The sequence below is a fragment of the Tachyglossus aculeatus genome, assembly GCF_015852505.1.
Source record: "Tachyglossus aculeatus isolate mTacAcu1 chromosome 12 unlocalized genomic scaffold, mTacAcu1.pri SUPER_6_unloc_1, whole genome shotgun sequence".
NCBI classification, from domain to species: Eukaryota; Metazoa; Chordata; class Mammalia; order Monotremata; family Tachyglossidae; genus Tachyglossus; species Tachyglossus aculeatus.
In genome coordinates this window covers 18,454,382-18,479,806 of record NW_024044828.1, presented here as the reverse complement: position 1 = coordinate 18,479,806, position 25,425 = coordinate 18,454,382, and the positions used below count along the sequence as shown (strand labels likewise).

Sequence of the window (25,425 nt, the reverse complement as noted above, 5' to 3'; positions counted from 1 at the left end):
TCCCTACCCAACAGTGGGCTCACAGTCTAAAAGGGGGAGACAGAGAACAAAACCAAACGTACTAACAAAATAAAATAGAGTAATAAATATATACAAACATATATACAGGGAAGTACAAGCTGGCAACATATAGAGACAGTCCCTACCCAACAGTGGGCTCACAGTCTAGAGGACGGTAACAAATACCATCATTATTATTGTTATATATACAGGTACAGCTCAGCTCGGCTTTCCCCGGCTCCACTCGGGGCTGTTCGGCTCCACTCGGGGCTGTTCGGCTCCGCTCGGCTCCACTCGGGTCCGTTCGGCTCCACTCGGGTCTGTTCGGGTCCGCTCGGCTCCACTCAATCAATCAATCGTATTTATTGAGCGCTTACTGTGCGCAGAACACTGGACTAAGCGCTTGGGAAGTCCAAGTTGGCAACATATAGAGACGGCCCCTACCCAACAGTGGGCTCACGGTCTAGAAGTGGGAGACAGAGAACAAAACATATTAACAAAATAAAATAAACAGACTCGGGTCTGTTCGGCTTTGCTCGGCTCCACTAGGGTCTGTTCGGCTCCACTCGGGGATGTTCGGCTCCGCTCGGCTCCACTCGGGTCTGTTCGGCTCCACTTGGCTCCACTCGGGTCTGTTCGGCTCCGCTTGGCTCCACTCGGGTCTGTTAGGCTCCACTCGGGTATGTTCGGCTACGCTCGGCTCCACTCAGGTCCGCTCGGGTCCTCTCGGCTCCGCTCGGCTCCACTCGGGTCTGTTCGGCTCCGCTCGGCTCCACTCGGGTCTGTTCGGCTCCACTCGGGTCTGTTCGGCTCCGCTTGGCTCCACTCGGGTCTGTTCGGCTCCGCTCGGCTCCACTCAGGTCCGCTCGGGTCCTCTCGGCTCCGCTCGGCTCCACTCGGGTCTGTTCGGCTCCGCTCGGCTCCACTCGGGTCTGTTCGGCTCCACTCGGGTCTGTTCGGCTCCGCTCGGCTCCACTCGGGTCTGTTCGGCTCCACTCGGGTCTGTTCGGCTCCGCTTGGCTCCACTCGGGTCTGTTCGGCTCCGCTCGGCTCCACTCAGGTCCGCTCGGGTCCTCTCGGCTCCGCTCGGCTCCACTCGGGTCTGTTCGGCTCCGCTCGGGTCCGTTCGGCTTCACTCGGGTCTGCTCGGGTCTGGGCCTAGCGTGGTGTGAAGCCTGAGGCCCGGTTGTGGTCGTGGCTGCCAACGGCCGCCATTGCCAGCCTTTCCTTCCTTCCTCCCTCCCTCCCTGCCGGACCGGTGAGGGCAGGGCTGGGGGGCACCGGGGGCACGGGGGGGCACGGGGGGCACGGGGCTGGGGGGTCCCGGGAGGGGCAAGACGGGGGGAGGGGGCCTGCCCAGGAGGCGGGGTCTCGACGCCCCTGCAGGGGCGGGGCTTGAGGGCTTAGTAATCATTAGACTAATAATAATAATACTAACGGTGGCATTTTTAATAATGGCATTTATTAAGCGCTTACTACGTGCCAAGCACTGTTCTAAGCGCTGGGGAGGTTACAAGGGGATCGGGTTGCCCCACGGGGGGGCTCCCAATCTTCATCCCCATTTTCCAGATGAGGTCACTGAGGCCCAGAGAAGTGAAGTGACTCGCCCAAAGTCACCCCGCTGGCAGAGCCGGGATTCGAACCCATGGCCTCTGACTCCAAAGCCCGGGCTCTTTCCACTGAGCCACGCCGCTTTTTATTGGGCGCTTACTATGTGCTAAGCGCCGGGGAGGTTCCAAGGGGATCAGGTTGGCCCACGGCGGGGGCTCACGGTCTTCACCCCCATTTTCCAGATGAGGTCACTGAGGCCCGGAGAAGTGAAGTGACTCGCCCAAAGTCACCCAGCTGGCAAGCGGCGGAGCCGGGATTTGAACCAACGATCTCGTTATCATAATAATAATAATTGTGGTATTGGTTAAGCGCTTACTAGGTGCCGAGCACTGTTCTGTGGCATCTGATACTAATTCAAGGGCTTAGTCCAGTGCTCTGCACACAGTAAGCGCTCAGTAAAGACGATTGAATGAATGAATAATCGTAATAAGTGTGGTAGGTAATAATTGGGGTATTTGTTAAGCGCTTACTATGCATTTCTTATAGTAAGCACTTAACAAATGACATTATTATTCATTACTATGTGCTAAGCGCTGGGGGGGGATACAAGGTGATCAGGTTGTCCCCCATGGGGCTCCCAGGCTTCATCCCCATTTTACAGATGAGGGAACTGAGGCCCGGAGAAGTGAAGTGACTCGCCCAAAGTCACACAGCTGACAAGTGGCAGAGCTGGGATTAGAACCCACGACCTTATTATAATAATAATAATAATAATAGTTGTGGTATTTGTTAAGCACTTATTAGATGCCAAGCACTGTTCTATGGCACCTGATACTAATAATCATAATAAGTGTGGTGTGTAATAATGTGGTATTTGTTAAGCGCTTACTATGAGAAGCATAGTAAGCGCTTAACAAATGTCGTCATCATTATTATTAATTATTATTATTATTACTCTGTGCTAATCGCTGTGGGGGATACAAGGTGATGAGGTTGTCCCCTGTGGGGCTACCAGGCTTCACCCCCATTTGACAGATGAGGGAACCGAGGCCCAGCGAAGTGACTCGCCAAAGGCCAGGCGGCGGAGCCGGGATTAGAACCCGGGTCCTTCCGACTCCCAAGCCACGCTGCTTCCCATTCATTCATTCATTCATTCATTCAGTCGTATTTATTGAGCACTTGCTGTGTGCAGAGCACCGTACTAAGCGCTGGGGAAGTACAAGTTGGCAACAAGCGCTTACTAGAGCGTTCAGCGCATAGGAAGCGGTCGACGCTAACTATTCTGGATTGACTGACAGCTGCCGCTTGGCCCGCAGGCGATGACCCCGGGACCGGGCGTCCCCCGCCGGCCGCCCGGCCGCCCGCCTAAGCCGCCCCTCCTGCCCTTCTCGCCGCCGGTGCTGCTGCTGCTGCTGCTGGGCACGGGCCGGGCCCCGGGGGCGGCCGGCGAGACGCGCTACCGGCCCGGCGACCCCGTCGTGCTGTACGTCAACAAGGTGGGCCCCTACCACAACCCCCAGGAGACCTACCACTACTACCAGCTGCCCGTCTGCAGCCCGGACAAGATCCGCCACAAGAGCCTCAGCCTGGGGGAGGTCCTGGACGGGGACCGCATGGCCGAATCCATGTACCAGATCCGCTTCCGCGAGAACGCCGAGAGGCGCACCCTCTGCCACCTGCAGCTCAGCCCCGCTCAGGTGGGTCGGCCCCGCCGGGCCCCCTCGCCAACATGTGCCCCCCGGGGCACGACCGCTCCCGCAGCCCCGGCGTTCAGTCGGTCCGTCGTGTTTCCGTTGGGTAGGGACCGCCCCTATCAATCAATCGTATTTATTGAGCGCTTACTGTTAGTATGTTTGGTTTTGTTCTCTGCCTCCCCCTTGTAGACCGTGAGCCCACTGCTGGGTAGGGACCGTCTCTATATGTTACCGACTTGGACTTCCCAAGCGCTCAGTCCAGTGCTCTGCACACAGTAAGCGCTCAATAAATACGATTGATGATGATGCAGAGCGCTGGACTAGGTGCTTGGGAAGTCCAAGTCGGCAACATCTAGAGACGGTCCCTACCCGACAGCGGGCTCACGGTCTAGAAGGGGGAGACAGACGACAAATCAAAACGTAGGAGGGTGCAGCCAGGGAAGGCCCCTTGGAGGAGATGGGCCTTCAGAGAAGCAGCGTGGCTCAGTGGAAAGAGGCCGGGCTTTGGAGTCAGAGGTCCGTGGGTTCTAATCCCGGCTCCGCCGCTTGTCAGCTGGGTGACTTTGGGCGAGTCACTTCACTTCTCCGGCTTTGGAGTCGGAGGTCATGGGTTCTAATCCCGGCTCCGCCAGCTGTCAGCTGGGTGATTTTGGGCAAGTCACTTCACTTCTCCAGGCCTCAGTGCCCTCATCTGGAAAATGGGGATGAAGACCATGAGCCCCCCCGTGGGACAACCCGATCACCTTGTAACCTCCCCACTGCTTAGAACGGTGCTTTGCGCATAGAAAGCGCTTAATAAATGCCATCGTTATTATTATTCTCTGTGCCTCGGTTCCCTCACCTGTAAAATGGGGATGAAGACCGTGAGCCTCCCCCGTGGGACAGCCTGATCACCTTGTAACCTCCCCACTGTTTAGAACGGTGCTTTGCACATAGTAAGCGCTTAATAAATACCACCGTTATTATTATTCTCTGTGACTTGGTTCCCTCACCTGTAAAATGGGGATGAAGACCGTGAGCCCCCACCGTGGGACAGCCTGATCACCCTGTAACCTCCCCAGCGCTTAGAACGGTGCTTTGCACGTAGTAAGCGCTTAATAAATGCCGTTGTTATTATTATTATTAGAAAGGCTCGGAAGGAGGGGAGAGGAGTTACCCGTGGGACCGTCAGCTCGCCTGGGGCGGAGAAGGGTCCGGCTAAATCGGAGCGGGTTTTCCAGGTGGAGCGCCTGCGGCGGGCGGTGGAGGAGCTGTACTACTTCGAGTTCGTGGTGGACGACCTGCCGGTGCGCGGCTTCGTGGGCTACATGGAGGAGAGCGGCTTCCTGCCCCACAGCCACAAGCTGGGACTGTGGACCCACCTGGACTTCCACCTGGGCTTCCACGGCGACCGCATCGTGTGGGCCAACGTGTCGGTGCGCGACGTGAAGCCGCACAGCCTGGACGGCGGGCGGCGGGCGGAGGAGCCCCTGCGCCTCACCCACACCTACAGCGTGCGCTGGGCCCAGGGCGGGCCCGAGCGCCGCGGGGACCGGCGGGGGGCCGGCGGCGGCGGCGGCGGCGGCGGGGGCGGCGGCGGCGGCCCCGCCGACGACGACTTCTTCTTCCCCCGCACCCTGGAGATCCACTGGCTGTCCGTCATCAACTCCATGGTCCTGGTGTTCCTGCTGGTCGGCTTCGTGGCCGTCATCCTCATGCGGGTCCTGCGCAACGACCTGGCGCGCTACAACCTGGACGAGGAGACGGCGGGGGCGGCCCCCGGGGGCGGGGGCCCCGCGGCCGACGACTTCGACCAGGGCGACAACGGCTGGAAGATCATCCACACCGACGTCTTCCGCTTCCCGCCCTACCGGGGCCTGCTCTGCGCCGTGCTGGGCGTCGGGGCCCAGTTCCTGGCGCTGGGCACCGGTGAGGCGGGCGCGGGCGGGCGGGCGGGCGGGCGGGCGCGGGCGGGCTCCCTCGGCGGAGAGGGGAAGGGGCGAGGGGGGACGGACCGCCCCGTCGAGGCGCTGGCGGCCGAGGGAGAGGCCCGGAGTTGACCCTCTCCCCCCCGGAATTCATTCAGTCGTACATTCAGAGCGCTGTACTGAGCGCTTGGGAAGTCCAAGTCGGCAGCACATAGAGACGGTCCCTACCCGACAACGGGCTCACAGTCTAATAATCGCGGTCCTCGTTAAGCGCTCTCCGTAATAATAATAATAATGGCACTTATTAAGCGCCGACTATGTGCCGAGCACTGTTCTAGGCGCTGGGGAGGTTCCGAGGCGATCAGGTTGTCCCATGGGGGGGGGCTCCCAGTCTTCATCCCCATTTGACAGATGAGGGAACTGAGGCCCGGAGAAGTGAAGTCGCACAGCTGACACTTGGCAGAGCCGGGGTTTGAACGCACGACCTCCGGCTCCAAAGCCCGCGGGCCCCGGGCACCGTAGTAGGCGCCGGGGCGGACGCGAGCGGGGTTCCCCGTTTTACGGTCGAGCAACCCGAGATCTCCGTCAACGTCCGTCTCCCCCGCCCCCGGCCGGTGAGCCCGTCGCGGGCGGCGTCTCCCCGGCGCCCCGCCCGCCGGGAGCGCTCAGTAAGTCCCCGCTCGGGCCTCCCCCAGGCATCATCGTCATGGCGCTGCTGGGGCTGTTCAACGTGCACCGGCACGGGGCGATCAACTCGGCGGCCATCCTGCTGTACGCGCTCACCTGCTGCGTGTCCGGCTACGTGTCCAGCCGCTTCTACCGGCAGATCGGGGGCGAGCGCTGGGTGCGGAACGTGGTCCTCACCACCAGCCTGTTCTCCGGTGAGGGGCCGGGGGCCGCTCGGGGGCCGGGGCGGGCCGGGCCGGCCCCCGTGGCCGCTCGGGGCCGGACGCTCCTTGTCCCGCCCCCCCAGTGCCGTTCTTCGTGACGTGGAGCGTGGTCAACTCGGTGCACTGGGCCAACGGGTCGACCCAGGCCCTGCCGGCCGCCACCGTGGCGCTGCTGCTGACCGTGTGGCTGCTGGTGGGCTTCCCCCTGACCGTCATCGGCGGCATCTTCGGCAAGAACCACGCCGGCCCCTTCGACGCCCCGTGCCGCACCAAGAACGTCGCCCGCGAGATCCCGCCCCAGCCCTGGTATAAGTCCACCCCGGTGCACATGACCATCGGAGGCTTCCTGCCCTTCAGGTAATCGCGGGCGCGGGGACGGAGATGGAGAGGCAGGGAGACCCCTCTGTCCCCCAGGGAGCTCAGAGCAGTGCCAGGTACATAGTAAGCGCCTAACCGACACCGTAAAAAAGGAGAGAGAGAGGGAGGGGTGGGGAAAGCGGGAGAGGCAGGAAGATCCCTCTGTCCTGCAGGGAGCTTAGAGCAGTCCCAGGCACATAGTGAGCACCTAACCAACACCATAAAAGAGAGAGAGATTGAGAGAGGGAGGGCTGGACGTGTGGGGAAAGCGGGAGAGCCAGGGAGACCCCTCCGTCCCCCGGGGAGGTCAGAGCAGTGCCAGGTACATAGTAAGCGCCTAATCGACACCATAAAAAAGGAGAGATGGAGGGGTGGGGAAAGCGGGAGAGGCAGAGAGACCCCTCCGTCCCGCAGGGAGCTTAGAACAGTCTCGAGCACATAGTAAGCGCCTAACACGATAGAAGAGAGAGAGAGGGAGGGGTGGGGAAAGCGGGGGAGGCAGGGAGACCCCTCTGTCCCGCAGGGAGCTTAGAACAGTCCCAAGCCCATAGTAAGTGCCTAACAAATACCATAAAAAAGGAGAGAAATTGAGAGAGGGAGGGATGGAGGAATGGAGGGGTGGGGAAAGCGGGGGAGGCAGGGAGACCCCTCTGTCCTGCAGGGAGCTTAGAACAGTCCCAAGCCCAGAGTAAGTGCCTAACAAATACCATAAAAAAGGAGAGAGATTGAGAGAGGGAGGGATGGAGGAATGGAGGGGTGGGGAAAGCGGGAGAGGCAGGGAGACTCCTCTGTCCCGCAGGGAGCTTAGACCAGTGCCAGGCCCGTAGTAAGCGCCCAACCAACACCATAAAGGAGGGAGGGATGGGGTGGAGAGGCAGGAAGACCCCTCTGTCCCGCAGGGAGCTTAGACCAGTGCCAGGCCCGTAGTAAGCGCTTAACCAACACCATAAAGGAGGGAGGGATGGGGTGGAGAGGCAGGGAGACCCCTCGGTCCCCGCGGAGAGGCAGGGAGACCCCTCGGTCCCGCAGGGAGCTTAGACCAGTGCCAGGCCCGTAGTAAGCGCCCAACCAACACCATAAAGGAGGGAGGGATGGGGTGGAGAGGCAGGGAGACCCCTCGGTCCCCGCGGAGAGGCAGGGAGACCCCTCTGTCCCGCGGGGAGCTTAGACCAGCGCCAGGCCCATAGTAAGCGCCCAACCAACACCATAAAGGAGGGAGGGATGGGGTGGAGAGGCAGGGAGACCCCTCGGTCCCCGCGGAGAGGCAGGGAGACCCCTCGGTCCCGCGGGGAGCTTAGACCGGCGCCAGGCCCGTAGTAAGCGCCCGACCGACACCGCGAAGGAGGGAGGGACGGGGTGGCGAGGCAGGGAGGAGCGTGACGGCGTGTCTCCGGCAGCGCCATCTCCGTGGAGCTGTACTACATCTTCGCCACGGTGTGGGGCCGGGAGCAGTACACCCTGTACGGGATCCTGTTCTTCGTGTTCGCCATCCTGCTGAGCGTGGGCGCCTGCATCTCCGTGTCCCTGACGTACTTCCAGCTGTCGGGCGAAGACTACCGCTGGTGGTGGCGCTCCGTGCTCAGCGCCGGCTCCACGGGCCTCTTCATCTTCCTCTACTCCGTCTTCTACTACGCCCGCCGCTCCAACATGTCCGGCCCCGTGCAGACCGTCCAGTTCTTCGGCTACTCCTTCCTCGCCGGCTACGTCTTCTTCCTCATGCTGGGCACCATCTCCTTCTTCTCCTCCCTCAAGTTCATCCGCTACATCTACGTCAACCTCAAGATGGACTGAGCCCGCCCGCCCGTCCTCCCGGGCACGCGGGCCGGGGGAAACGGGAGAGGTGCGTCGGAGGGGTTGTGTACGTCCGTGAGGGGCAGGGAGAGGTGACGGGGAGGCCTTTCCCTCCATTTCTTCCCCCTTCCCTGTTTCCCCTTCCCGTTCCTCCACACCTTCCCCATCGCCTGCCGGCCCCGGCTTCCTAGCGACGTCCTCGGCCCCGGAGCCTGCCTCCCCGCGGGTCTATAAATAGCTATAAATATCTATATATAAGGAGTATATATATATATATATATATTAGGATTTTTAAATTTGCCTTTGGTTTGGTCCCGATGGCTTCCTTTTTACGACCACCACAATAAAGTTTATTAAGAAAGCGGCTCACCTCCGGGGCGGGGAGCGGAGGGGGACGGGAGGGCCGGGACCGGGTGGGATCGGGAAAGCTGCGTGGCCTAGTTGGACGGAGGCCGGGCCGCCACCTGGGGCGGGTCCCCTCGCTTCGGGGCCTCAGTTTCCCCATCCGTCAAAGGGGGATCGCGACTGCGAGCCCCACGTGGGACGGGGACCGTGTGCAACCCCATCTGCTTGTATCCACCCCAGCGCTCAGTACGGTGCCTGGCACATAGTAAGCGCTTAACAAATACCATCATTATTATTATTATTATGTCCTCGGATGTAAAGTGGGGATGGAGTCCGTGAACTCCACGTGGAACTGTGTCCAATCCGATTGCCTTGTATCTTCCCCAGCGCCTAGTACAGCGCTTGGCACATAGTAAGCACTCAACAAACACCATAATCATTATTATTCTTATTATTATTCCCTCATAGGTAAAATAGGGATGGAGACTGTGAGCCCCACATGGGACAGACACTGATTGCCTTGTATCTTCCCCAGCGCCGAGTCCAGTGCCTGGCACATAGTGAGCACTTACCAAGCTTGGCTCAGTGGAAAGAGCCCGGGCTTTGGAGTCAGAGGTCATGGGTTCAAATCCCAGCTCCGCCAATTGTCAGCTGTGTGACTTTGGGCAAGTCACTTCACTTCTCTGGGCCTCAGTTCCCTCATCTAGAAGAGGGGGATAAAGACTGTGAGCCCCCCCAAGGGACAACCTGATCACTTTGTAACCTCCCCAGTGCTTAGAACAGTGCTTGGCACATAGTAAGCGCTTAATAAATGTCATTATTATTATTATTATTATTAAATGCCATTTAAAAAAGTCCCACAGTTATTATTATTTGGGGGCTCCTTCCCTCCCAAGCCACCACTTGTGTAAAGAGAAGCAGAGTGGCACAGTGGAAAAAGTCTGGGCTTGGGAGTCAGAGGTCATGGGCTCTAATCCCGGCTCCGCCACTTGGCAGCTGGGTGACTTTGGGCAGGTTGCTTCACTTCTCTGGGCCTCGGTGACCTCATCTGTCAAATGGGTGTGTGACCTTGGGCAAGTCACTTCACTTCCCTGGGCCTCAGTGACCTTATCTGTAAAATGGGGATGAAGACTGTGAGCCCCACGTGGGACAACCTGATCACCTTGTAACCTCCCTAGCCCTTAGAGCAGTGCTTTGTACATAGTAAGCACTTAATAAATGCCATTATTATCATTATTATTTATTACAAATGCCATCATTATTATTATTATGGGGATGAAGACTGTGAGCCCTCCCCCGTGGGGCAAACTGATCACCTTGTAACCTCCCCAGCGCTTAGAACAGTGCTTGGCACTTAGCGCTTAATAAATGCCATTATGATTATTATTATTATTATTATAAATGCCATTATTATTATTATGGGGCTGAAGACTGTGAGCCCCACCTGATTACCTTGTATCTCCCCCAGCGCTTAGTGATTGGAACATAGCGCTTAACAAATATTATTATTATTACTAAGGCCTCCACAAATCCCATTATTATTATGGGGACAACCTGATTACCCTGTATCTCCCCCAGTGCTTAGAACAGTTATTGGCACATAGTAAGCGCTTAACAAATATTATTATTATTATTATTATTCCTAAGGCCTCCACAAATCCCATTATTATTATGGGGACAACCTGATTACCCTGTATCTCCCCCAGCGCTTAGAACAGTGATTGGCACCTAGTAAGCACTTAAGAAATATTATTATTACTACTAAGGCCTCCACAAATCCCATTATTATTATGGGGACAACCTGATGACCTTGTATCTCCCCCAACGCTTAGAACAGTGATTGGTACATAGTAAGCGCTTAACAAATATAATTACTACTACTAAGGCCTCCACAAATCAATCAATCAATCAATCGTATTTATTGAGTGCCTTTTATTATTATTATTATTATTGGGACAACCTGATGACCTTGTCTCTCCCCCAGCGCTTAGAACAGTGATTGGCACATAGTAAGAGCCTAACAAATATTACTATTATTAGGCCTCCACAAATTCCATTGTTGTTATTATCATTACTACTAAGGCCTCCACACCGGCCCCATCTCCCGTCGTCGTGGGCGGAGGGCGCCACGGTCTCCGCCGGGCCAGCAGGGGGCGCGCGGCGGCCCGCCGGCCGGAAGTGGGTCTGGCCGGGGCCGCGAGGGAAGCGGAAGTGCGAGGAGGTCCGGAAATGCGCGTTGGTCCGGAAGTGTGGATCCCCAGGAAGTGCGGGTCGGTCCGGAAGTGTGGGTCTCCCGGAAGTGTGGATCTCCCGGAAGTGTGGGTCTCCCGGAAGTGTGGGTCTCCCGGAAGTGTGGGTCTCCCGGAAGTGCGGGTCGGTCCGGAAGTGTGGGTCTCCCGGAAGTGTGGGTCTCCCGGGTGACGGGGGCGTGGCGGACGCGGTTTCCGCAGGAAGTTTTCGTCCGTTTTTCCCCTCCGTCCCGTTCCCACGTGCCGCCCGGGGCCACCGCCTGCTCCGCCGCCTCCTCCGCCATGGAGCCCTCCGGGCTGGAGCCCATCCTGCGGGACCTGCTGCTGCCCGACACCCAGCGCATCCGACAGGTGCCCACCCGACAGGGCACCACCGCCTCCCGCTACTCATTCATTCATTCCCTCCCTCCCTCCCTCATTCATTCATTCATTCCCTCCCTCCCTCCCTCCCTCATTCATTCATTCATTCTGTCATTCATTCAGCCGTATTTATGGAGCCCTCCCTCTGTGCGGAACACTGCCCTAAGCGCTTGGTTGGGCAGGGACCGCCTCTGTTGCCCACTTAATAGTAATACTCATGATGGCATTTATTACTTCTCCAGCGCTTAGTCTAGTGCTCTACACACAGTAAGCGCTCAATAAGTACGATTGATTGATTAAGCGCTTACTATGTGCAACGCACTGTTCTTCTAGACTGTGAGCCCACTGTTGGGTAGGGACTGTCTCTCTATGTTGCTAACTTGTCCTTCCCAAGCGCTTAGTACAGTGCTCTACACACAGTAAGCGCTCAATAAGTACGATTGATTGATTAAGCGCTTACTATGTGCAACGCACTGTTCTTCTAGACTGTGAGCCCACTGTTGGGTAGGGACCGTCTCTCTGTGTTGCTGACTTGTACTTCCCAAGCGCTTCGTCCAGTGCTCTGCACACAGTAAGCGCTCAATAAATACAATTGATTGATTGATTAAGCGCTTACTATGTGCAACGCACTGTTCTTCTAGACCGTGAGCCCGCTGTTGGGTAGGGACCGTCTCTCTGTGTTGCTGACTTGTACTTCCCAAGCGCTTCGTCCAGTGCTCTGCACACAGTAAGCGCTCAATAAATACAATTGATTGATTGATTAAGCGCTTACTATGTGCAACGCACTGTTCTTCTAGACCGTGAGCCCGCTGTTGGGTAGGGACCGTCTCTCTATGTTGCCGACTTGTACTTCCCAAGCGCTTAGTCCAGTGCTCTGCACACAGTAAGCGCTCAATAAATACGATTGATTGATTAAGCGCTTACTATGTGCAACGCACTGTTCTTCTAGACCGTGAGCCCGCTGTTGGGTAGGGACCGTCTCTCTATGTTGCCAACTTGGACTTCCCAAGCGCTCAGTCCAGTGCTCTGCACACAGTAGGCGCTCAATAAGTACGACTGATTGATTCTAAGCGCTGGGGAGGTTACAAGGTGATCAGGTTGTCCCACGTGGGGCTCACGGTCTTAATCCTTCATTCGTTCATTCATTCAGTAAGTCAATCAATCGTATTTATTGAGCGCTTACTGTGTGCAGAGCACTGGACTAAGCGCTTGAGCGCTTACTGTGTGCAGAGCACTGGACTTGGGAAGTCCAAGTTGGCAACATATGGAGACGGTCCCTACCCGACAGCGGGCTCACAGGCTAGAAGGGGGAGACAGACAACGAAACAAAACATGTTAACAAAATAAGGTAAATCGAATAAATATGTACAAATAAAATAGAGTAATAAATCCGTACAAACGTATATACATATATGCAGGTGGTGTGGGAAGGGGAAGGAGGTAAGGCAAGGAGGAGGAGAGGAAGGAGGGGGCTCAGTCTGGGAAGGCCTCCTGGAGGAGGTGAGCTCTCAGTAGGTCTTTGAAGGGATGACTATTATTGTATGATATATATATAGTATACTCATGGAATTGCTTGTCACGTGAGAAGCAGCGTGGCTCCGTGGAAAGAGCCCGGGCTTTGGAGTCAGAGGTCACAGGTTCAAATTCCGGCTCCGCCGCTTGTCAGCTGGGTGACTTTGGGCAGGTCACTTCACTTCTCTGGGCCTCAGTGACCTCATCTGGAAAATGGGGATGAAGATTGTGAGCCCACCGCGGGACAACCTGATCACCTTGGAACCTCCCCGGCGCTTAGAACAGAGCTTTCTAATGGCGCTTAATAAGTGCCATCATTATTATTATTGCCCTCTCCCAAGCGCTTAGTCCAGTGGCCTGCACACAGTGAGCGCTCCGTAAGTACAGTTGGATTGACCGGAATTGACCGTGTCCATCCCCAGGCCACAGAGCGGCTCCGCGTCGCCCTCCGCGACCCCGCCGTCCTGCCCGCGCTCTGCGAGCTGTTGGTGACGGCGAGTGACCCGCAGGTGAGAGACCCTGCCCGCCGCCCTCCGCCCCCCGACAACCCCTTGACCCCGGCTGACCCGGGCCGCCGGGTGCCCCTCCTCTCCGGCCTCTCAGATCCGTCAGTTGGCAGTGCTACTGTTGAGACGGCGGCTGAGCACCCGCTGGAGACGCCTCGCCCCGGACCAGCGGGAGGAGTGAGTGCGGGCGGGCCGGGCAGGCGGGCCGGCCGGGGATGGAGGGTGGATTTGGGCTGGGGGACGGGGCCGGCCCTGACACCAGCGCTTAGAACAGTGCACATTGTAAGCGCTTAATAAATGCCACCATTATTGTTATTATTATTATTATTACCACCCTCCCGGCCTCCCACGTACCAGGCTGAAGTCGCTGGCGCTGAGAGCCCTGCAGAAGGAAAACGTGTGAGTCGTTCATTCGTTCGCTCGTATTTCACCCGCTCCTTCAGTTCAGTCCTGTTTATTGAGCACTTCCTGTGTGCGGAGCACTGTACTAAGCGCTTGGGAAGTCCAAGCTGGCAACCTACAGAGAGGGTCCCTACCCAACGGCGGGCTCACAGTCTAGAGGGGGGAGACAGACGACAAAACATATTAACAAAATAAAATAAATGGGGGAGATGGACAACAAAACAAAACATATAGAGAGGGTCCCTACCCGACAGCGGGCTCACAGTCTAGAAGGGGGAGACACGACAAAACATATTAACAAAGTAAAATAAATGGGGGAGACGGACAACAAAACAGAACATGGAGACGGGTGTCAAGTTGTCTTGAGCACCTACTCTGTGCAGAGCACTGTACTAAGCGCTCGGGGGGGGGGTGCGCTATAGCAACTCAACAGACCCATTCCTTTCATTCATTCATTCATTCAGTCGTATTTCTTGAGCGCTTACTGTGCGCAGAGCACTGGACTAAGCACTTGGGAAGGCCCAAGTCGGCAACATGTAGAGACGGTCCCTGCCCAACAGCGGGCTCACAGTCTAGAAGGGGGAGACGGACCACAAAACAAAATGTATTCACAAAGTAAAATAAATAGAATAAATGCGTACAAGTAAAATAAATAAATAAATAGAGTAATAAATCTGTATAAACATATGTGCATATATACAGGTGCTGTGGGGAGGGGAGGGGAAGGAGGTAAGGCGGGGGGGATGGGGAAGAGGGGGCTCAGTCTTTCATTCATTCATTCATTTAGAGACGGTCCCTACCCAACAGTGGGCTCACAGTGTAGAAGGGGGAGACAGACAACAAAACAAAACATTCACAAGATAAAATAAAATAAATAGAATATGTACAAGTGAAATAAATAAGTAGAGTAATAAATCTGTGCAAACATATATACAGGTGCCGTGGGGAGGGGAGGGGAGGGAGGTAAGGTGGGGGGGATGGAGAGGAGGGGGAGAGGGGGCTCAGTCTTTCATTCATTCATTCATCTAGAGATGGTCCCTACCCAACAGCGGGCTCACAGTGTAGAAGGGGGAGACAGACAGCAAAACAAAACAGTCACAAAATAAAATAAAATAAATAGAATACGTACAAGTAAAATAAATTAATAGAGTAATAAGTTTGTACAAACGTATATACAGGTGCTGTGGGGAGGGGAGGGGAAGGAGGTAAGGTGGGGGGGGATGGGGAGGAGGGGGAGAGGGGGCTCAGTCTTTCATTCATTCATTCATCTAGAGATGGTCCCTACCCAACAGCGGGCTCACAGTGTAGAAGGGGGAGACAGACAACAAAACATATTAACAAAATAAAATAAATAGAATAAATACATACAAGTAAAATAAATAGATAAATAGAGTAATAAATCTGTACAAACATATGTACATATGTACCGGTGCTGTGGGGAGGGGAAGGAGGGGAGGGGGAGGGGGAGGAGGGGGCTCAGTCTGGGAAGGCCTCCTGGAGGAGGAGGTGAGCTCTCAGTAGGAGCTCACCTTGCCCCCAGTGAGCTTACCGTGTGCGGAGCACCGTGCTCAGCGCCTGGCGGGAGGTGAGGTGCCGCCCGGCTGGGGGACGAGCTCACGGTGTAGGAGTGGGGGGCCGGCGCCTCCTTGACGTCCCGTCGCCCCCAGGCACCCGGTGAGCCTGGGGCTGGCCCAGCTGGTGGCCACCATGGTGAGGCACGAAGGCCTGGAGGCCTGGCCCGGCCTCCTGCAGCTCCTCCACAACGCCACGCGAAGCTCGCACCCCGCCGAGAAGGAGGTACGGACCGCGGGCCGGCGGGCGGGCGGCCGGGCGGCGCGCCCGGCCTCGGGGCCGCCCGGCCTCGGGGCCGCCCGGTGACGGCCTGTCCGTCTCCCGGCGGCGGGCAGATGGGGCTGATGCTGCTGAGCGTGGTGGTGGCCTCGAACCCGGAGCCCTTCCGGGCCCACCATCAGGAGCTGCTGCGCCTGCTGCACCACACGCTGAGCCGGGGAGAGGCACCGGGCTCGCTCTACTACTCCCTGCGCACGCTCACCGCCCTCGTGCCCCGCCTGGCTCCCGACGACGCGGTGAGAGCGGCCCCCGTCCCCATTCCCCCTCCTCCGCGCCCCGCGATCCCGCCCTGCCCCGCGATCCCGCTGTGCCCGGCGGCCCCAACCGTCGTCTCGTGCCCCTCAGCCTCTCGCCAAGACCCTGGTGCCCAAGATCCTCACGGCTTTGGAGGAGCTGATCCGCGCAGACGAGGTGAGGGGCACGCGGCGGGGGAAAGACCGAGCGCCCACCCCCTCCGCGGGGCCCACGGCGCAGCCCAGCCTGGGAGTCGCAGGTGCTGGGTTCTAATGATGATGGTATTTGTTAAGCGCTTACTATGTGCAAAGCACTGTTCCAAGCGCTGGAGGGATACAAGGCGATCAGGTTGTCCCATGGGTTCACAGTCTTCATCCCCATTTTACAGATGAGGGAACTGAGGCACAGAGAAGCCAAGTGACTCGCCCAAAGTCACAGCTGACAAGTGGCGGAGTCGGGATTTGAACCCGTGACCTTTCCACTGGGCCACGCTGCTTCTAATCCCGGCCCCGCCGCGCGTCAGCCGCGTGACTTTGGGCAAGTCGCTTCTCTGGGCCCCGGTGACCTCGTCTGTAAGATGAGGATTGAGACTGCGAGCCTCGCGGGGGACAAGCCGGTAACTTTGTATCTACCCCAGCGCTTAGAACAGTGCTTGGCACGTAGTAAGCGCTTAACAGATACCATCATTATTATTCTTGTCTGCTGCGTGCCCTTGAGTAAGTCACTTTGCTTCTCAGGGCCCCAGTTCCCTCGTCTGTAAAACGGGGATGAAGAGTGTGAGTGCCCTGTGGGACGGGGACCGCGTCCGACCTGATTAGCTTGTTTTTATTCCGGTGCTTAGAACAGTGCTCAGTGTTAAGTGCATAACGAGTATCGTAATAATAATGATAATGGTATTTTTTGCGGGGGGGGTGGTTGTATTGAGCGCTTATTGTGTGCAGAGCACTGTACTAAGCACTTGGGAAGTACAAGTTGGCAACACATAGAGACGGTCCCTACCCAACAGCGGGCTCACAGTCTAGAAGGGGGAGACAGGGCTTTTTTTTTAAGCGCTTACCATGTGCCAAGCCCTGTTCTAAGCACTGGGGGGGGAATACAAGGTGATCAGGTTGTCCCACGTGGGGCTCCCAGTCTTCATCCCCATTTTACAGATGAGAGAAGTGAGGTGACTTGCCCAAAGTCACCCAGCTGACAGTTGGTGGAGCCGGGATTAGAACCCATGACCCGGCTTCCAAGCCCGGGCTCTTTCCACTGAGCCACGCTGCTTCTGTTGTCGTTACTGTTGTTATTAGTGTGACGGCATGGCAGGGGCGGGGCGGGAAGGTCCCGTGCAGCCGGGAGAAAGGGGAGGGATGCACCGGGGGCCGGGGGGGGGTGAGGCGCGCCGAGGGCCGGCTGAGGGTCCGGGGCCGCCCGGCCTCCCGCCAGGTGAAGGCCAGCGAGGCGGCGGAGGTGTTGGACGAGCTGCTGGAGTCCGAGCTGCCGGCCGTCGGACCCCACGTGGGCGCCGTGCTCACCTTCTGCGTGGAGGTGAGGGGAGGCCGGGGGGCTGGGGGCGTCCGGGCAGCCCCCCGGGCCGGGAGGACGCCCGGACCGAGCCCCGGCCCCGTCTCGCCCCGCGCGGGGCCGCAGGTGGCCGGGAACACGGCGCTGGGGGACTCTCTCCGCGGGCGCCTGCTCTGCTGCGTCTCCTTCCTGGTCAAGGTCAAGAGCAAGGTGGGCCGCCTCGCCGTGGGCCGGGGTGGGGGTGGGGGGGGGGTCCCGGGCCCCCCGTCTCACCCCGGCCGTCCCCCAGGCCATAGTGAAGCAGCGGCTCCTGAGCCCCCTGCTCCACGCCCTGTTCCCCATCATGTCCGCCGAGCCCCCCGCCGGCCAGCTGGACCCCGAGGACCGGGAGGAGGAGGAGGAGGAGGAGGAGGGAGAGCTGCTGCCGGAGGGCGGGATGGACAGCGAGACGCCCAAGCACTTGGCCGTACAGGTCGGAGGGCGGCCGGGCCCGGGGGGGGGCCGGGGGGGCCGGCGGGGCCCGCCCGGGACCGACCGACTGTCCGTCCAGGTGGTGGACATGCTGGCGCTGCACCTGCCCCCCGAGAAACTGTTCCCCAAGCTGGTGAGCGGCCCCTTCCCCCCCGGGGGCGGAGGGCTGGGGCCGTGGCGGCGGGAGGCCGTTGCCGCGGTGACGCCGGGGCCGCCCGCTTGCAGATGCCCCTGTTGGACCAGTCCCTGCGAGGGCAGAATCCCTACCAGCGCAAGGCGGGGCTCATGGTGTTGGCCGTGCTGGCCGAGGGGGCCGGAGACCACATCCGGCAGAGGTACCCGGCCGGCCGGACGGAAGGACGGACGGAGGGGGCGCGGGGCAGCCCGGGTCTCCCGCTGACCGCCCCCCGCCCGCCCGCCCGCCAGGCTGCTGACCCCGCTGCTGCAGGTCGTGTGCCAGAGCCTGGGCGACCCTTCCCAGGTGGTCCGCAACGCCGCCCTCTTCGCCATGGGCCAGTTCTCCGAGAACCTGCAGGTCCGGGGGCGCCGGGGCGGGTGGGAGGCCGCGGTGGGTTCGGGGGGCTCGCTCTCCACCGGCGCCCCTTCCTCCCGTCCCCCCGCAGCCCCACATCAGCGGCTACTGCGGGGAGGTGATGCCGCTCCTCCTGAGCTACCTCCGGTCCGTGCCGCCCGGGCACACGCGCCACCTCGCCAAGGCCTGCTACGCCCTGGAGAACTTCGTGGAGAACCTGGGTACCGGGCGCGGCGGGCGGGCGGGCGGGCAGGGAGGGACGGGGGCCCGCGGGGGGCCGGGCACTGAGGTGGACGCCTCTCCGGGCCAGGGGCCGAGGTGAAGCCCTACCTGGCGGAGCTGATGGAGCGGATCCTGCAGCCCCTCCGGGGACCGGCCGGACCCCGCGTCAAGGAACTGGCCGTCAGCTTGCTCGGGGCCACTGGTGAGGCAGGGTGGGACGCGCCTTGGCAAGGGGTGGGGGGCTCTTAAATAATAATAATAATAATAATGATGGCATTTGTTAAGCGCTTACTACGTGCGACGCGCTGTTCTTAATACTAGGGAGGATACAAGGCGATCAGGTTGTCCCACGGTGGGCTCCCGGTCTTCATCCCTATTTTCCGGGTGAGAGAGAAGTGACCCGCCCAAAGTCACACTGCTGACAGTGGGCAGAGCTGGGATTTGAACCCATGCCCTCGGACTCCCAAACCCGGGCTCTTTCCACTGAGCCAAACTGGTTCTCATAAATCAATCAGTTAATAATAATGATGGTGTTTGGAAAGTGCTTACTGTGGGCGAAGCACCGTTCTAAGCGCTGAGGGAATCAAGGTGATCAGGTTGTCCCACGTGGGGCTTACAGTCTTCATCCCCATTTTCCAGATGAGGTCACTGAGGCCCAGAGAAGTGAAGCGACTCGCCCAAAGTCACCCAGCTGACAAGTGGCAGAGCTGGGATTTGAACCCATGACCTCAGACTCCCAAACCCAGGCTCTTTCCACTGAGCCAAGCTGCTTCTCACAAATCAGCCAATAAGTAATAATAATAATAATGATGGTATTGGTAAAGCGCTTACTGTGTGCGAAGCACTGTTATAAGTGCTGAGGGAATCAAGGTGATCAGGATGGCCCACGTGGAGCTTACAGTCTTAATCCCCATTTTACAGATGAGGTCACTGAGGCCCAGAGAAGTGAAGCGACTCGCCCAAAGTCACCCAGCTGACAAGTGGCAGAGCTGGGATTTGAACCCATGACCTCAGACTCCCAAACCCAGGCTCTTTCCACTGAGCCAAGCTGCTTCTCCTAAATCAACCAATCAATTAAATAAAAATAATAATAATAATGATGGTATTTGCTAAGCGCTTACTCTGTGCGAAGCACTGTTATGAGCGCTGAGGGAATCAAGGTGATCAGGTTGTCCCACGTGGGGCTTACAGTCTTAATTCCCATTTTCCAGATGAGGTCATTGAGGCCCAGAGAATAATAATAATAATAATGATGGCATTTGTTAAGCGCTTACTATGTGCAAAGCACTGTTCTAAGCACTGGGGGGATATAAGGTGATCAGGTTGTCCCACGTGGCGCTCAGTCTTCATCCTCATTTTACAGATGAGGTAACTGAGGCTCCGAGAAGTTAAGTGACTTGCCCAAGGTCACACAGCAGACATGTGGTGGAGCCGGGATTTGAACCCATGACCTTTGACTCCAAAGCCCATGCTCTTTCCACTGAGCCATGCTGCTTATCATAAATCAATCAAATTATAATAATAATAATGATGGCATTTGTTAAGCGCTTACTATGTGTGAAGCACCATTCTAAGTGCTGAGGGAGTCAAGGTGATCAGCTTGTCCCATGTGGGGCTCGCAGTCTTAATTCCCATTTTCCAGATGAGGTCACTGAGGCCCAGAGAAGTGAAGTGACTCGCCCAAAGTCACCCAGCTGACAAGTGGCAGAGCCGGGATTAGAACCCATGACCTCTGACTCCCAAGCCCGGGCTCTTTCCCACTGAGCCACGCTGCTTCTCCACATCAATCAGTGGTATCTACAAAGCCCTTACTGAGAGTGGCTAATACTCGTGGGAGCCGGCAAGAGCTTACTATGTGCCGGGCACTGTACTAAGCGCTGCAGTCAATATGAAAATTGATGATGGTGGTGGTGGTGAAGCGCTTAGTACGTGTCTAGCACTGGACTAAGCGCCGGGACAGATGCAAGCTAATCAGGTGGGCAGCGGTCCCTGCCCTACACGGGCCCAGTCTTCATCCCCGTTTTACCGATGAGGGAACTGAGGCCCAGAGAAGTGAAGTGACTCGTCCGAGGTCACCCAGCAGCCAAGTGGCGGAGCCGGGATTCGAACCCATGACCTCCAACTCCCAAGCCCGGGCTCTTTCCGCTGAGCCACAGTGCAGAGCGCTTGGGGGAGAGTCCAGTAAAAGAGTCGGTAGCCACGTTCCCCGTCTGCAACAAGCTTACGGTCTAAGTGGGAGACGGGCGTTAAGATAAATAATTGTGAGAAGCAGCGGGCCCAGTCGAAAGAGCCAGCGTCACAATAATAATGATGGCATTTAAGCGCTTACTACGTGCAAAGCACTGTTCTGAGCGCTGGACCGAGAAGATGCGGGCTCTAATCCCTGCCCTACGCCTGCTGTGCCATCTCGGGCCAGTCACTTCACTTCTCTGGGCCTCAGTTCCCTCACAGTGCTTTGCACACAGTAAGTGCTTAATAGATGCCATCATTTGAAAGAGCCAGAGTCAAGAATAATAATGATGGCATTTAAGCGCTTAGTATGTGCAAAGCACTGTTCTGAGCGCTGGACCCAGAAGATGCGGGCTCTAATCCCTGCCCTACGCCTGCTGCGCCATCTCGGGCCAGTCCCTTCGTCTCTCTGGGCCTCAGTTTCCTCACAGTACTTTGCACCTAGTAAGCGCTTAATAAATGCCATCATTTGAAAGAGCCAGAGTCAGGATAATAATGATGGCATTTAAGCGCTTACTATGTGTAAAGCACTGTTCTGAGCGCTGGGCCCAGAAGACCCGGGCTCTAATCCCTGCGCCATCTCAGGCCAGTCCCTTCACCTCTCTGGGCCTCAGTTCCCTCACAGTGGTTTGCACATAGTAAGCGCTTAATAAATGCCATCATTTGAAAGAGCCAGAGTCAGAATAATAATGATGGCATTTAAGCGCTTACTACATGCAAAGCACTGTTCTGAGCACTGGGCCCAGAAGACCCGGGCTCTAATCCCTGCCCTATGCCTGCTGCGCCATCTTGGGCCAGTCCCTTCACTTTTCTGGGCCTCAGTTCCCTCACAGTGCTTTGCACATAGTAAGCGCTTAATAAATGCCATCATTTGAAAGAGCCAGAGTCAGAATAATAATGATGGCATTTAAGCGCTTACTACGTGCAAAGCACTGCTCTGAGCGCTGGGCCCAGAAGACACGGGCTCTAATCCCTGCCCTACGCCTGCTGTGCCATCTCGGGCCAGTCCTTTCACTTTTCTGGACCTCAGTTCCCTCACAGTGCTTTGCACGTAGTAAGCGCTTAATAAATGCCATCATTTGAAAGAGCCAGAGTCAGAATAGTAATGATGGCATTTAAGCGCTTACTACGTGCAAAGCACTGTTCTGAGCACTGGGCCCAGAAGATGCGGGCTCTGATCCCTGCCCTACGCCTGCTGCGCCATCTCGGGCCAGTCCCTTCACTTCTCTGGGCCTCAGTTCCCTCACAGTGCTTTGTACATAGTAAGCACTTGATGCCATCATTTGAAAGAGCCAGAGTCAGAATAATAATGATGGCATTTAAGTGCTTACTATGTCTTTTAGTCTTTTAGACTGTGAGCCCATTGTTGGGTAGGGACTGTCTCTATATGTTGCCAATTTGTACTTCCCAAGCGCTTAGTACGGTGCTCTGCACATAGTATGCGCTCAATAAATATGATTGATGATGATGATGCAAAGCACTGTTCTGAGCACTGGGCCCAGAAGACCCGGGCTCTAATCCCTGCCCTACGCCTGCTGCGCCATCTCGGGCCAGTCCCTTACCTCCCTGGGCCTCAGTTTCCTCACAGTGGTTTGCACCTAGTAAGCGCTTAATAAATGCCATCATTTGAAAGAGCCAGAGTCAGAATAATAATGATGGCATTTAAGCGCTTAATATGTGCAAAGCACTGTTCTGAGCCCTGGGCCCAGAAGACCCGGGCTCTAATCCCTGCCCTACGCCTGCTGCGCCATCTCGGGCCAGTCCCTTCACCTCTCTGGGCCTCAGTTCCCTCACAGTGGTTTGCACATAGTAAGCGCTTAATAAATGCCATCATTATTATCTGCAAAACGGGGATTGGATCTGGGTTCCTCCGGATGGACTCAGCGCGGGCCCTGATTATCGGGCGCGTGCACCGGATGGATGCCCCGGTGATTACCGTTATAAATTCTTAAATCATGACTCGGTGGGGAAGCGCCGCGAGCGGCCGGCCTCCCGACCGACCTCGGCCTCCCCCGCAGCCAGCGCCGCCCAGGGCGCCCTCCTGCCCTACTTCCCGGCCATCATGGAGCATCTGCGGGAGTACTTGGTGACCGGGCGGGAGGACCTGCGGCCCCTGCAGATCCAGAGCCTCGGTGGGTGTCGGCGCCCCACTCCGCCCCCGGCCCGAGGCGGAGTACCCCAGCCGTCCGGCCTCGGGCCCGCTGACCTCGACCTCCCCGCAGAGACGCTGGGGGTCCTGGCGCGCGTCCTGGAGGAGGCCGTGCGGCCCCTGGCAGAGGACTGCTGCCGCCTCGGCCTCCAGCTCTGCGACCAGGTGGACGACCCGGACCTGCGGCGCTGCACGTGAGCCCCCCCACCGAGCCCGGGCTCCGCGGCAGCCCCCCGCCGCGGTCCCCCTCTCCCTCCCCCGGCGGCGGGCGCGGTCCGGACGCGCAGAGGAGGGCCGGGGGTGACGGCGGGCGCCTCGGCTCCCCCAGGTACAGCCTGTTGGCCGCCCTGTCGGGGCTGATGGGGCCGGGGCTGGCTCCCCACCTGCCGCAGATCACCACCCTCATGCTGCTGTCGCTGCGCTCCACCGAGGGCATCGTGGTGAGGGGGCGCGGGCCGGGAGGGAGGGACGGACGGAGGCGGGGAGGGGGACGGGGCGGGCACCCCCGCGGACCACCCGTGCCCCCGTCCACCCAGCCCCGGTACGAGGGGAGCAGCACGTTCCTGCTGTTCGAAGACGAGAGCGAGGAGGAGGAAGAGGAGGAGCCCATGGGGGACGACGAGGAAGACGAGGACGATTCTGACGTCTCGGGGTGCGCGGGGCGTCCCGGGCGGGGTTGGCCCGATCCGTAACCCGGGGCGAGGCGGAGAAGGCGGACGGGGGGATGTCCAGCGTGGGACCCCGTGCCCCGACTGCCCGCCGCCAGGTACAGCGTGGAGAACGCTTTCTTTGACGAGAAGGAGGACGCCTGCTCGGCCCTCGGGGAGATCGCGCTCAATGCCAGGTGAGCCTCTCCCTCCTCCTCCTCCTCCTCCGTCTCCGTGCCAAGCAGCACCCGCCCCCAGCACGGCCTCTCTCTGTCCCCGTAGCGTGGCCTTCCTCCCCTACATGGACTGCGCCTTTGAGGAGGTCTACAAGCTGCTGGAGGTGACGGCCCCCCACCCCGGGGCGGGCGAGGGAGGGAGGGGAAGGGGCCGCCAAGGCGGGCCCCGGCTGACCCCCGGCCTCCGCTCCAGTGCCCCCACCTCAACGTGAGGAAGGCGGCTCACGAGACCCTGGGCCGCTTCTGCCGGGCCCTACAGCGGGCGGCCGGGCAGTGCCCGTCGGAGCAGAACAGCGCCGGTGAGGAGGGGGCCGGGGCGGGGGGCCGTGGGGGGCCGGCGGCCGGGGGGCATGCGGGGTGAGCGGCGGCCCCGGCCGGCCTCCAGCCCTGCAGGCGGCCCTGGGCCGGGCGGTGCCCGCGTTGGTGCAGGCGGTGCAGGGGGAGCGGGAGCGGCTGGTCGTGATGTCGGCGCTGGAGGCCCTGGGCGGCCTGCTCAAGGACTGCGGGGCCCCGGCGCTCCACGCCCCGGGACGGCTGGAGGAGCTGTGCGCCGCCCTCCGCGCCGTCCTGCACAAGAGGGTGAGCGCGGGGCGCGGGTCCGGGGGGCCCGGGGGGCGCGGGTCCGGGGGGCCCGGGGGGCGCGGGGGGCCGCCGCGGCTCGGACCCGGCCGGCCCCCAACCGCTGCCCTCGCCGCAGACGGCCTGCCAGGACACCGATGACGAAGAGGAGGACGAGGAGGAGCAGGTGAGGGCCGGGGGTAGCGGGGAGGTGGTCCCGGGGGCCGGGCCGGGCCGAGCGCCCACCGCCCCCCGCGCCCCCACCCCCCGCCGCAGGCCGAGTACGACGCCATGCTGCTGGAGCACGCCGGGGAGGTCATCCCGGCCCTGGCCGCCGCCGCCGGCGGGGAGACCTTCGCCCCTTACTTCGCCGGCTTCCTGCCCCTGCTGCTGCGCAAGGCGGTGAGCGACCCCGGACCCCGGCTGGGGCCCTCCGCCCCGCGGCCCCGCGGCCCCGCGGCCCCTCGGCCTGACGGCGCCGCCCCCTCCCCTCCGTTCCCGCAGAAGCCGAGCTGCTCGGCGGCGGAGAAGTCGTTCGCGGTGGGGACGCTGGCGGAGGCGGTGCAGGGCCTGGGCCCGGCCTCGGCCCAGTTCGTGTCGCGCCTGCTGCCCGCGCTGCTGGAGGCCGCCCGCGAGCCCGACCCCGAGGTCCGCAGCAACGCCGTCTTCGGGCTGGGCGTGCTGGCCGAGCACGGGGGCCCTCCAGCCCGGGCGTATCCTTCCTCCCGGGACGGCGGGAGGTGGGCGGGCGGGCGGGCGGGCGGGCGGCCCCGGCGGTGCCCCCTGCTTGCCCCTTGACGGCCGCCCAGATGCTTCGCCAAGATCCTGGGCTCCCTGTCCTCCCTCCTGGGCCACGAACGCCACGGCCGCGTCCTGGACAACATCTGCGGGGCCCTGGCCCGCCTTTTGCTGGCCGGCCTGCCGGGGAAGCCCCCGCACCAGGTGAGGGCCGCGGCAAGGGGGTCCGGGGGGCGGCCGGCCCGGCCCGGCCCTGACCCGCCGGGGTGGGTCGCCCGCTCAGGTGCTGCCCACGCTGCTGCGGTCCCTGCCGCTGCGGGAGGACATGGAGGAGTGGAGCCCCGTGAGCCGCTGCCTCTGCTTCCTCTACCAGACCCGGCCCCAGCAGGTACCGCCCCGGCGGGGACGGACGGGCGGACGGGGTCGGCCAGGGGACAGACGCCCACCCCCCGGCCCATCCCGCCCCTTCCCTCCCTCCCAGGTGGTGG

General features: G+C 59.5%; 2 protein-coding genes across 3 annotated transcripts in view; both read left to right on the top strand.

Moving 5' to 3' along the window:
* Positions 1 to 1,126: 1,126 nt before the first annotated feature.
* TM9SF1 (transmembrane 9 superfamily member 1) lies at positions 1,127 to 8,551 on the top strand. Its single transcript, XM_038741177.1, has 6 exons — positions 1,127 to 1,258; positions 2,868 to 3,248; positions 4,466 to 5,153; positions 5,848 to 6,033; positions 6,126 to 6,399; positions 7,797 to 8,551. Exons 2-6 carry the CDS (start codon positions 2,871 to 2,873, stop codon positions 8,188 to 8,190), a joined length of 1,920 nt encoding a protein of 639 aa, XP_038597105.1. The 5' UTR covers positions 1,127 to 1,258; positions 2,868 to 2,870; the 3' UTR covers positions 8,191 to 8,551.
* A 2,425-nt stretch (positions 8,552 to 10,976) lies between these two features.
* The window catches only part of IPO4 (importin 4), a 15,026-nt gene continuing 577 nt past the window's right edge, over positions 10,977 to 25,425 (top strand). Inside the window, exons 1-28 of one of the 2 annotated variants that reach the window (XM_038741147.1) lie at positions 10,977 to 11,135; positions 13,079 to 13,165; positions 13,260 to 13,339; positions 13,520 to 13,561; positions 15,232 to 15,361; positions 15,472 to 15,651; positions 15,761 to 15,826; positions 17,078 to 17,179; positions 17,282 to 17,365; positions 17,445 to 17,627; positions 17,706 to 17,759; positions 17,852 to 17,961; positions 18,053 to 18,161; positions 18,250 to 18,379; positions 18,469 to 18,582; positions 22,628 to 22,741; positions 22,832 to 22,952; positions 23,087 to 23,198; positions 23,295 to 23,410; positions 23,525 to 23,602; positions 23,688 to 23,745; positions 23,835 to 23,940; positions 24,027 to 24,220; positions 24,339 to 24,386; positions 24,476 to 24,601; positions 24,704 to 24,912; positions 25,009 to 25,141; positions 25,221 to 25,325. In XM_038741147.1, the coding sequence (XP_038597075.1) occupies positions 11,067 to 11,135; positions 13,079 to 13,165; positions 13,260 to 13,339; positions 13,520 to 13,561; positions 15,232 to 15,361; positions 15,472 to 15,651; positions 15,761 to 15,826; positions 17,078 to 17,179; positions 17,282 to 17,365; positions 17,445 to 17,627; positions 17,706 to 17,759; positions 17,852 to 17,961; positions 18,053 to 18,161; positions 18,250 to 18,379; positions 18,469 to 18,582; positions 22,628 to 22,741; positions 22,832 to 22,952; positions 23,087 to 23,198; positions 23,295 to 23,410; positions 23,525 to 23,602; positions 23,688 to 23,745; positions 23,835 to 23,940; positions 24,027 to 24,220; positions 24,339 to 24,386; positions 24,476 to 24,601; positions 24,704 to 24,912; positions 25,009 to 25,141; positions 25,221 to 25,325 (3,060 nt within the window). In that variant the 5' untranslated portion in view covers positions 10,977 to 11,066. Of the gene's footprint in view, positions 11,136 to 13,078; positions 13,166 to 13,259; positions 13,340 to 13,519; positions 13,562 to 15,231; positions 15,362 to 15,471; positions 15,652 to 15,760; positions 15,827 to 17,077; positions 17,180 to 17,281; positions 17,366 to 17,444; positions 17,628 to 17,705; positions 17,760 to 17,851; positions 17,962 to 18,052; positions 18,162 to 18,249; positions 18,380 to 18,468; positions 18,583 to 22,627; positions 22,742 to 22,831; positions 22,953 to 23,086; positions 23,199 to 23,294; positions 23,411 to 23,524; positions 23,603 to 23,687; positions 23,746 to 23,834; positions 23,941 to 24,026; positions 24,221 to 24,338; positions 24,387 to 24,475; positions 24,602 to 24,703; positions 24,913 to 25,008; positions 25,142 to 25,220; positions 25,326 to 25,425 lie in introns of those variants that run through there. The other variant, XM_038741146.1, reaches the window with a different exon arrangement.

Excerpts from the sequence above, each read along its gene's own strand:
- TM9SF1 (XM_038741177.1), top strand. The coding sequence starts at position 2,871 with ATGACCCCGGGACCGGGCGTCCCCCGCCGGCCGCCCGGCCGCCCGCCT. Across the intron at positions 5,154-5,847 it reads GTTCCTGGCGCTGGGCACCG|GCATCATCGTCATGGCGCTG; the intron begins GTGAGGCGGGCG and ends GGCCTCCCCCAG. Across the intron at positions 6,034-6,125 it reads CACCACCAGCCTGTTCTCCG|TGCCGTTCTTCGTGACGTGG; the intron begins GTGAGGGGCCGG and ends CCGCCCCCCCAG.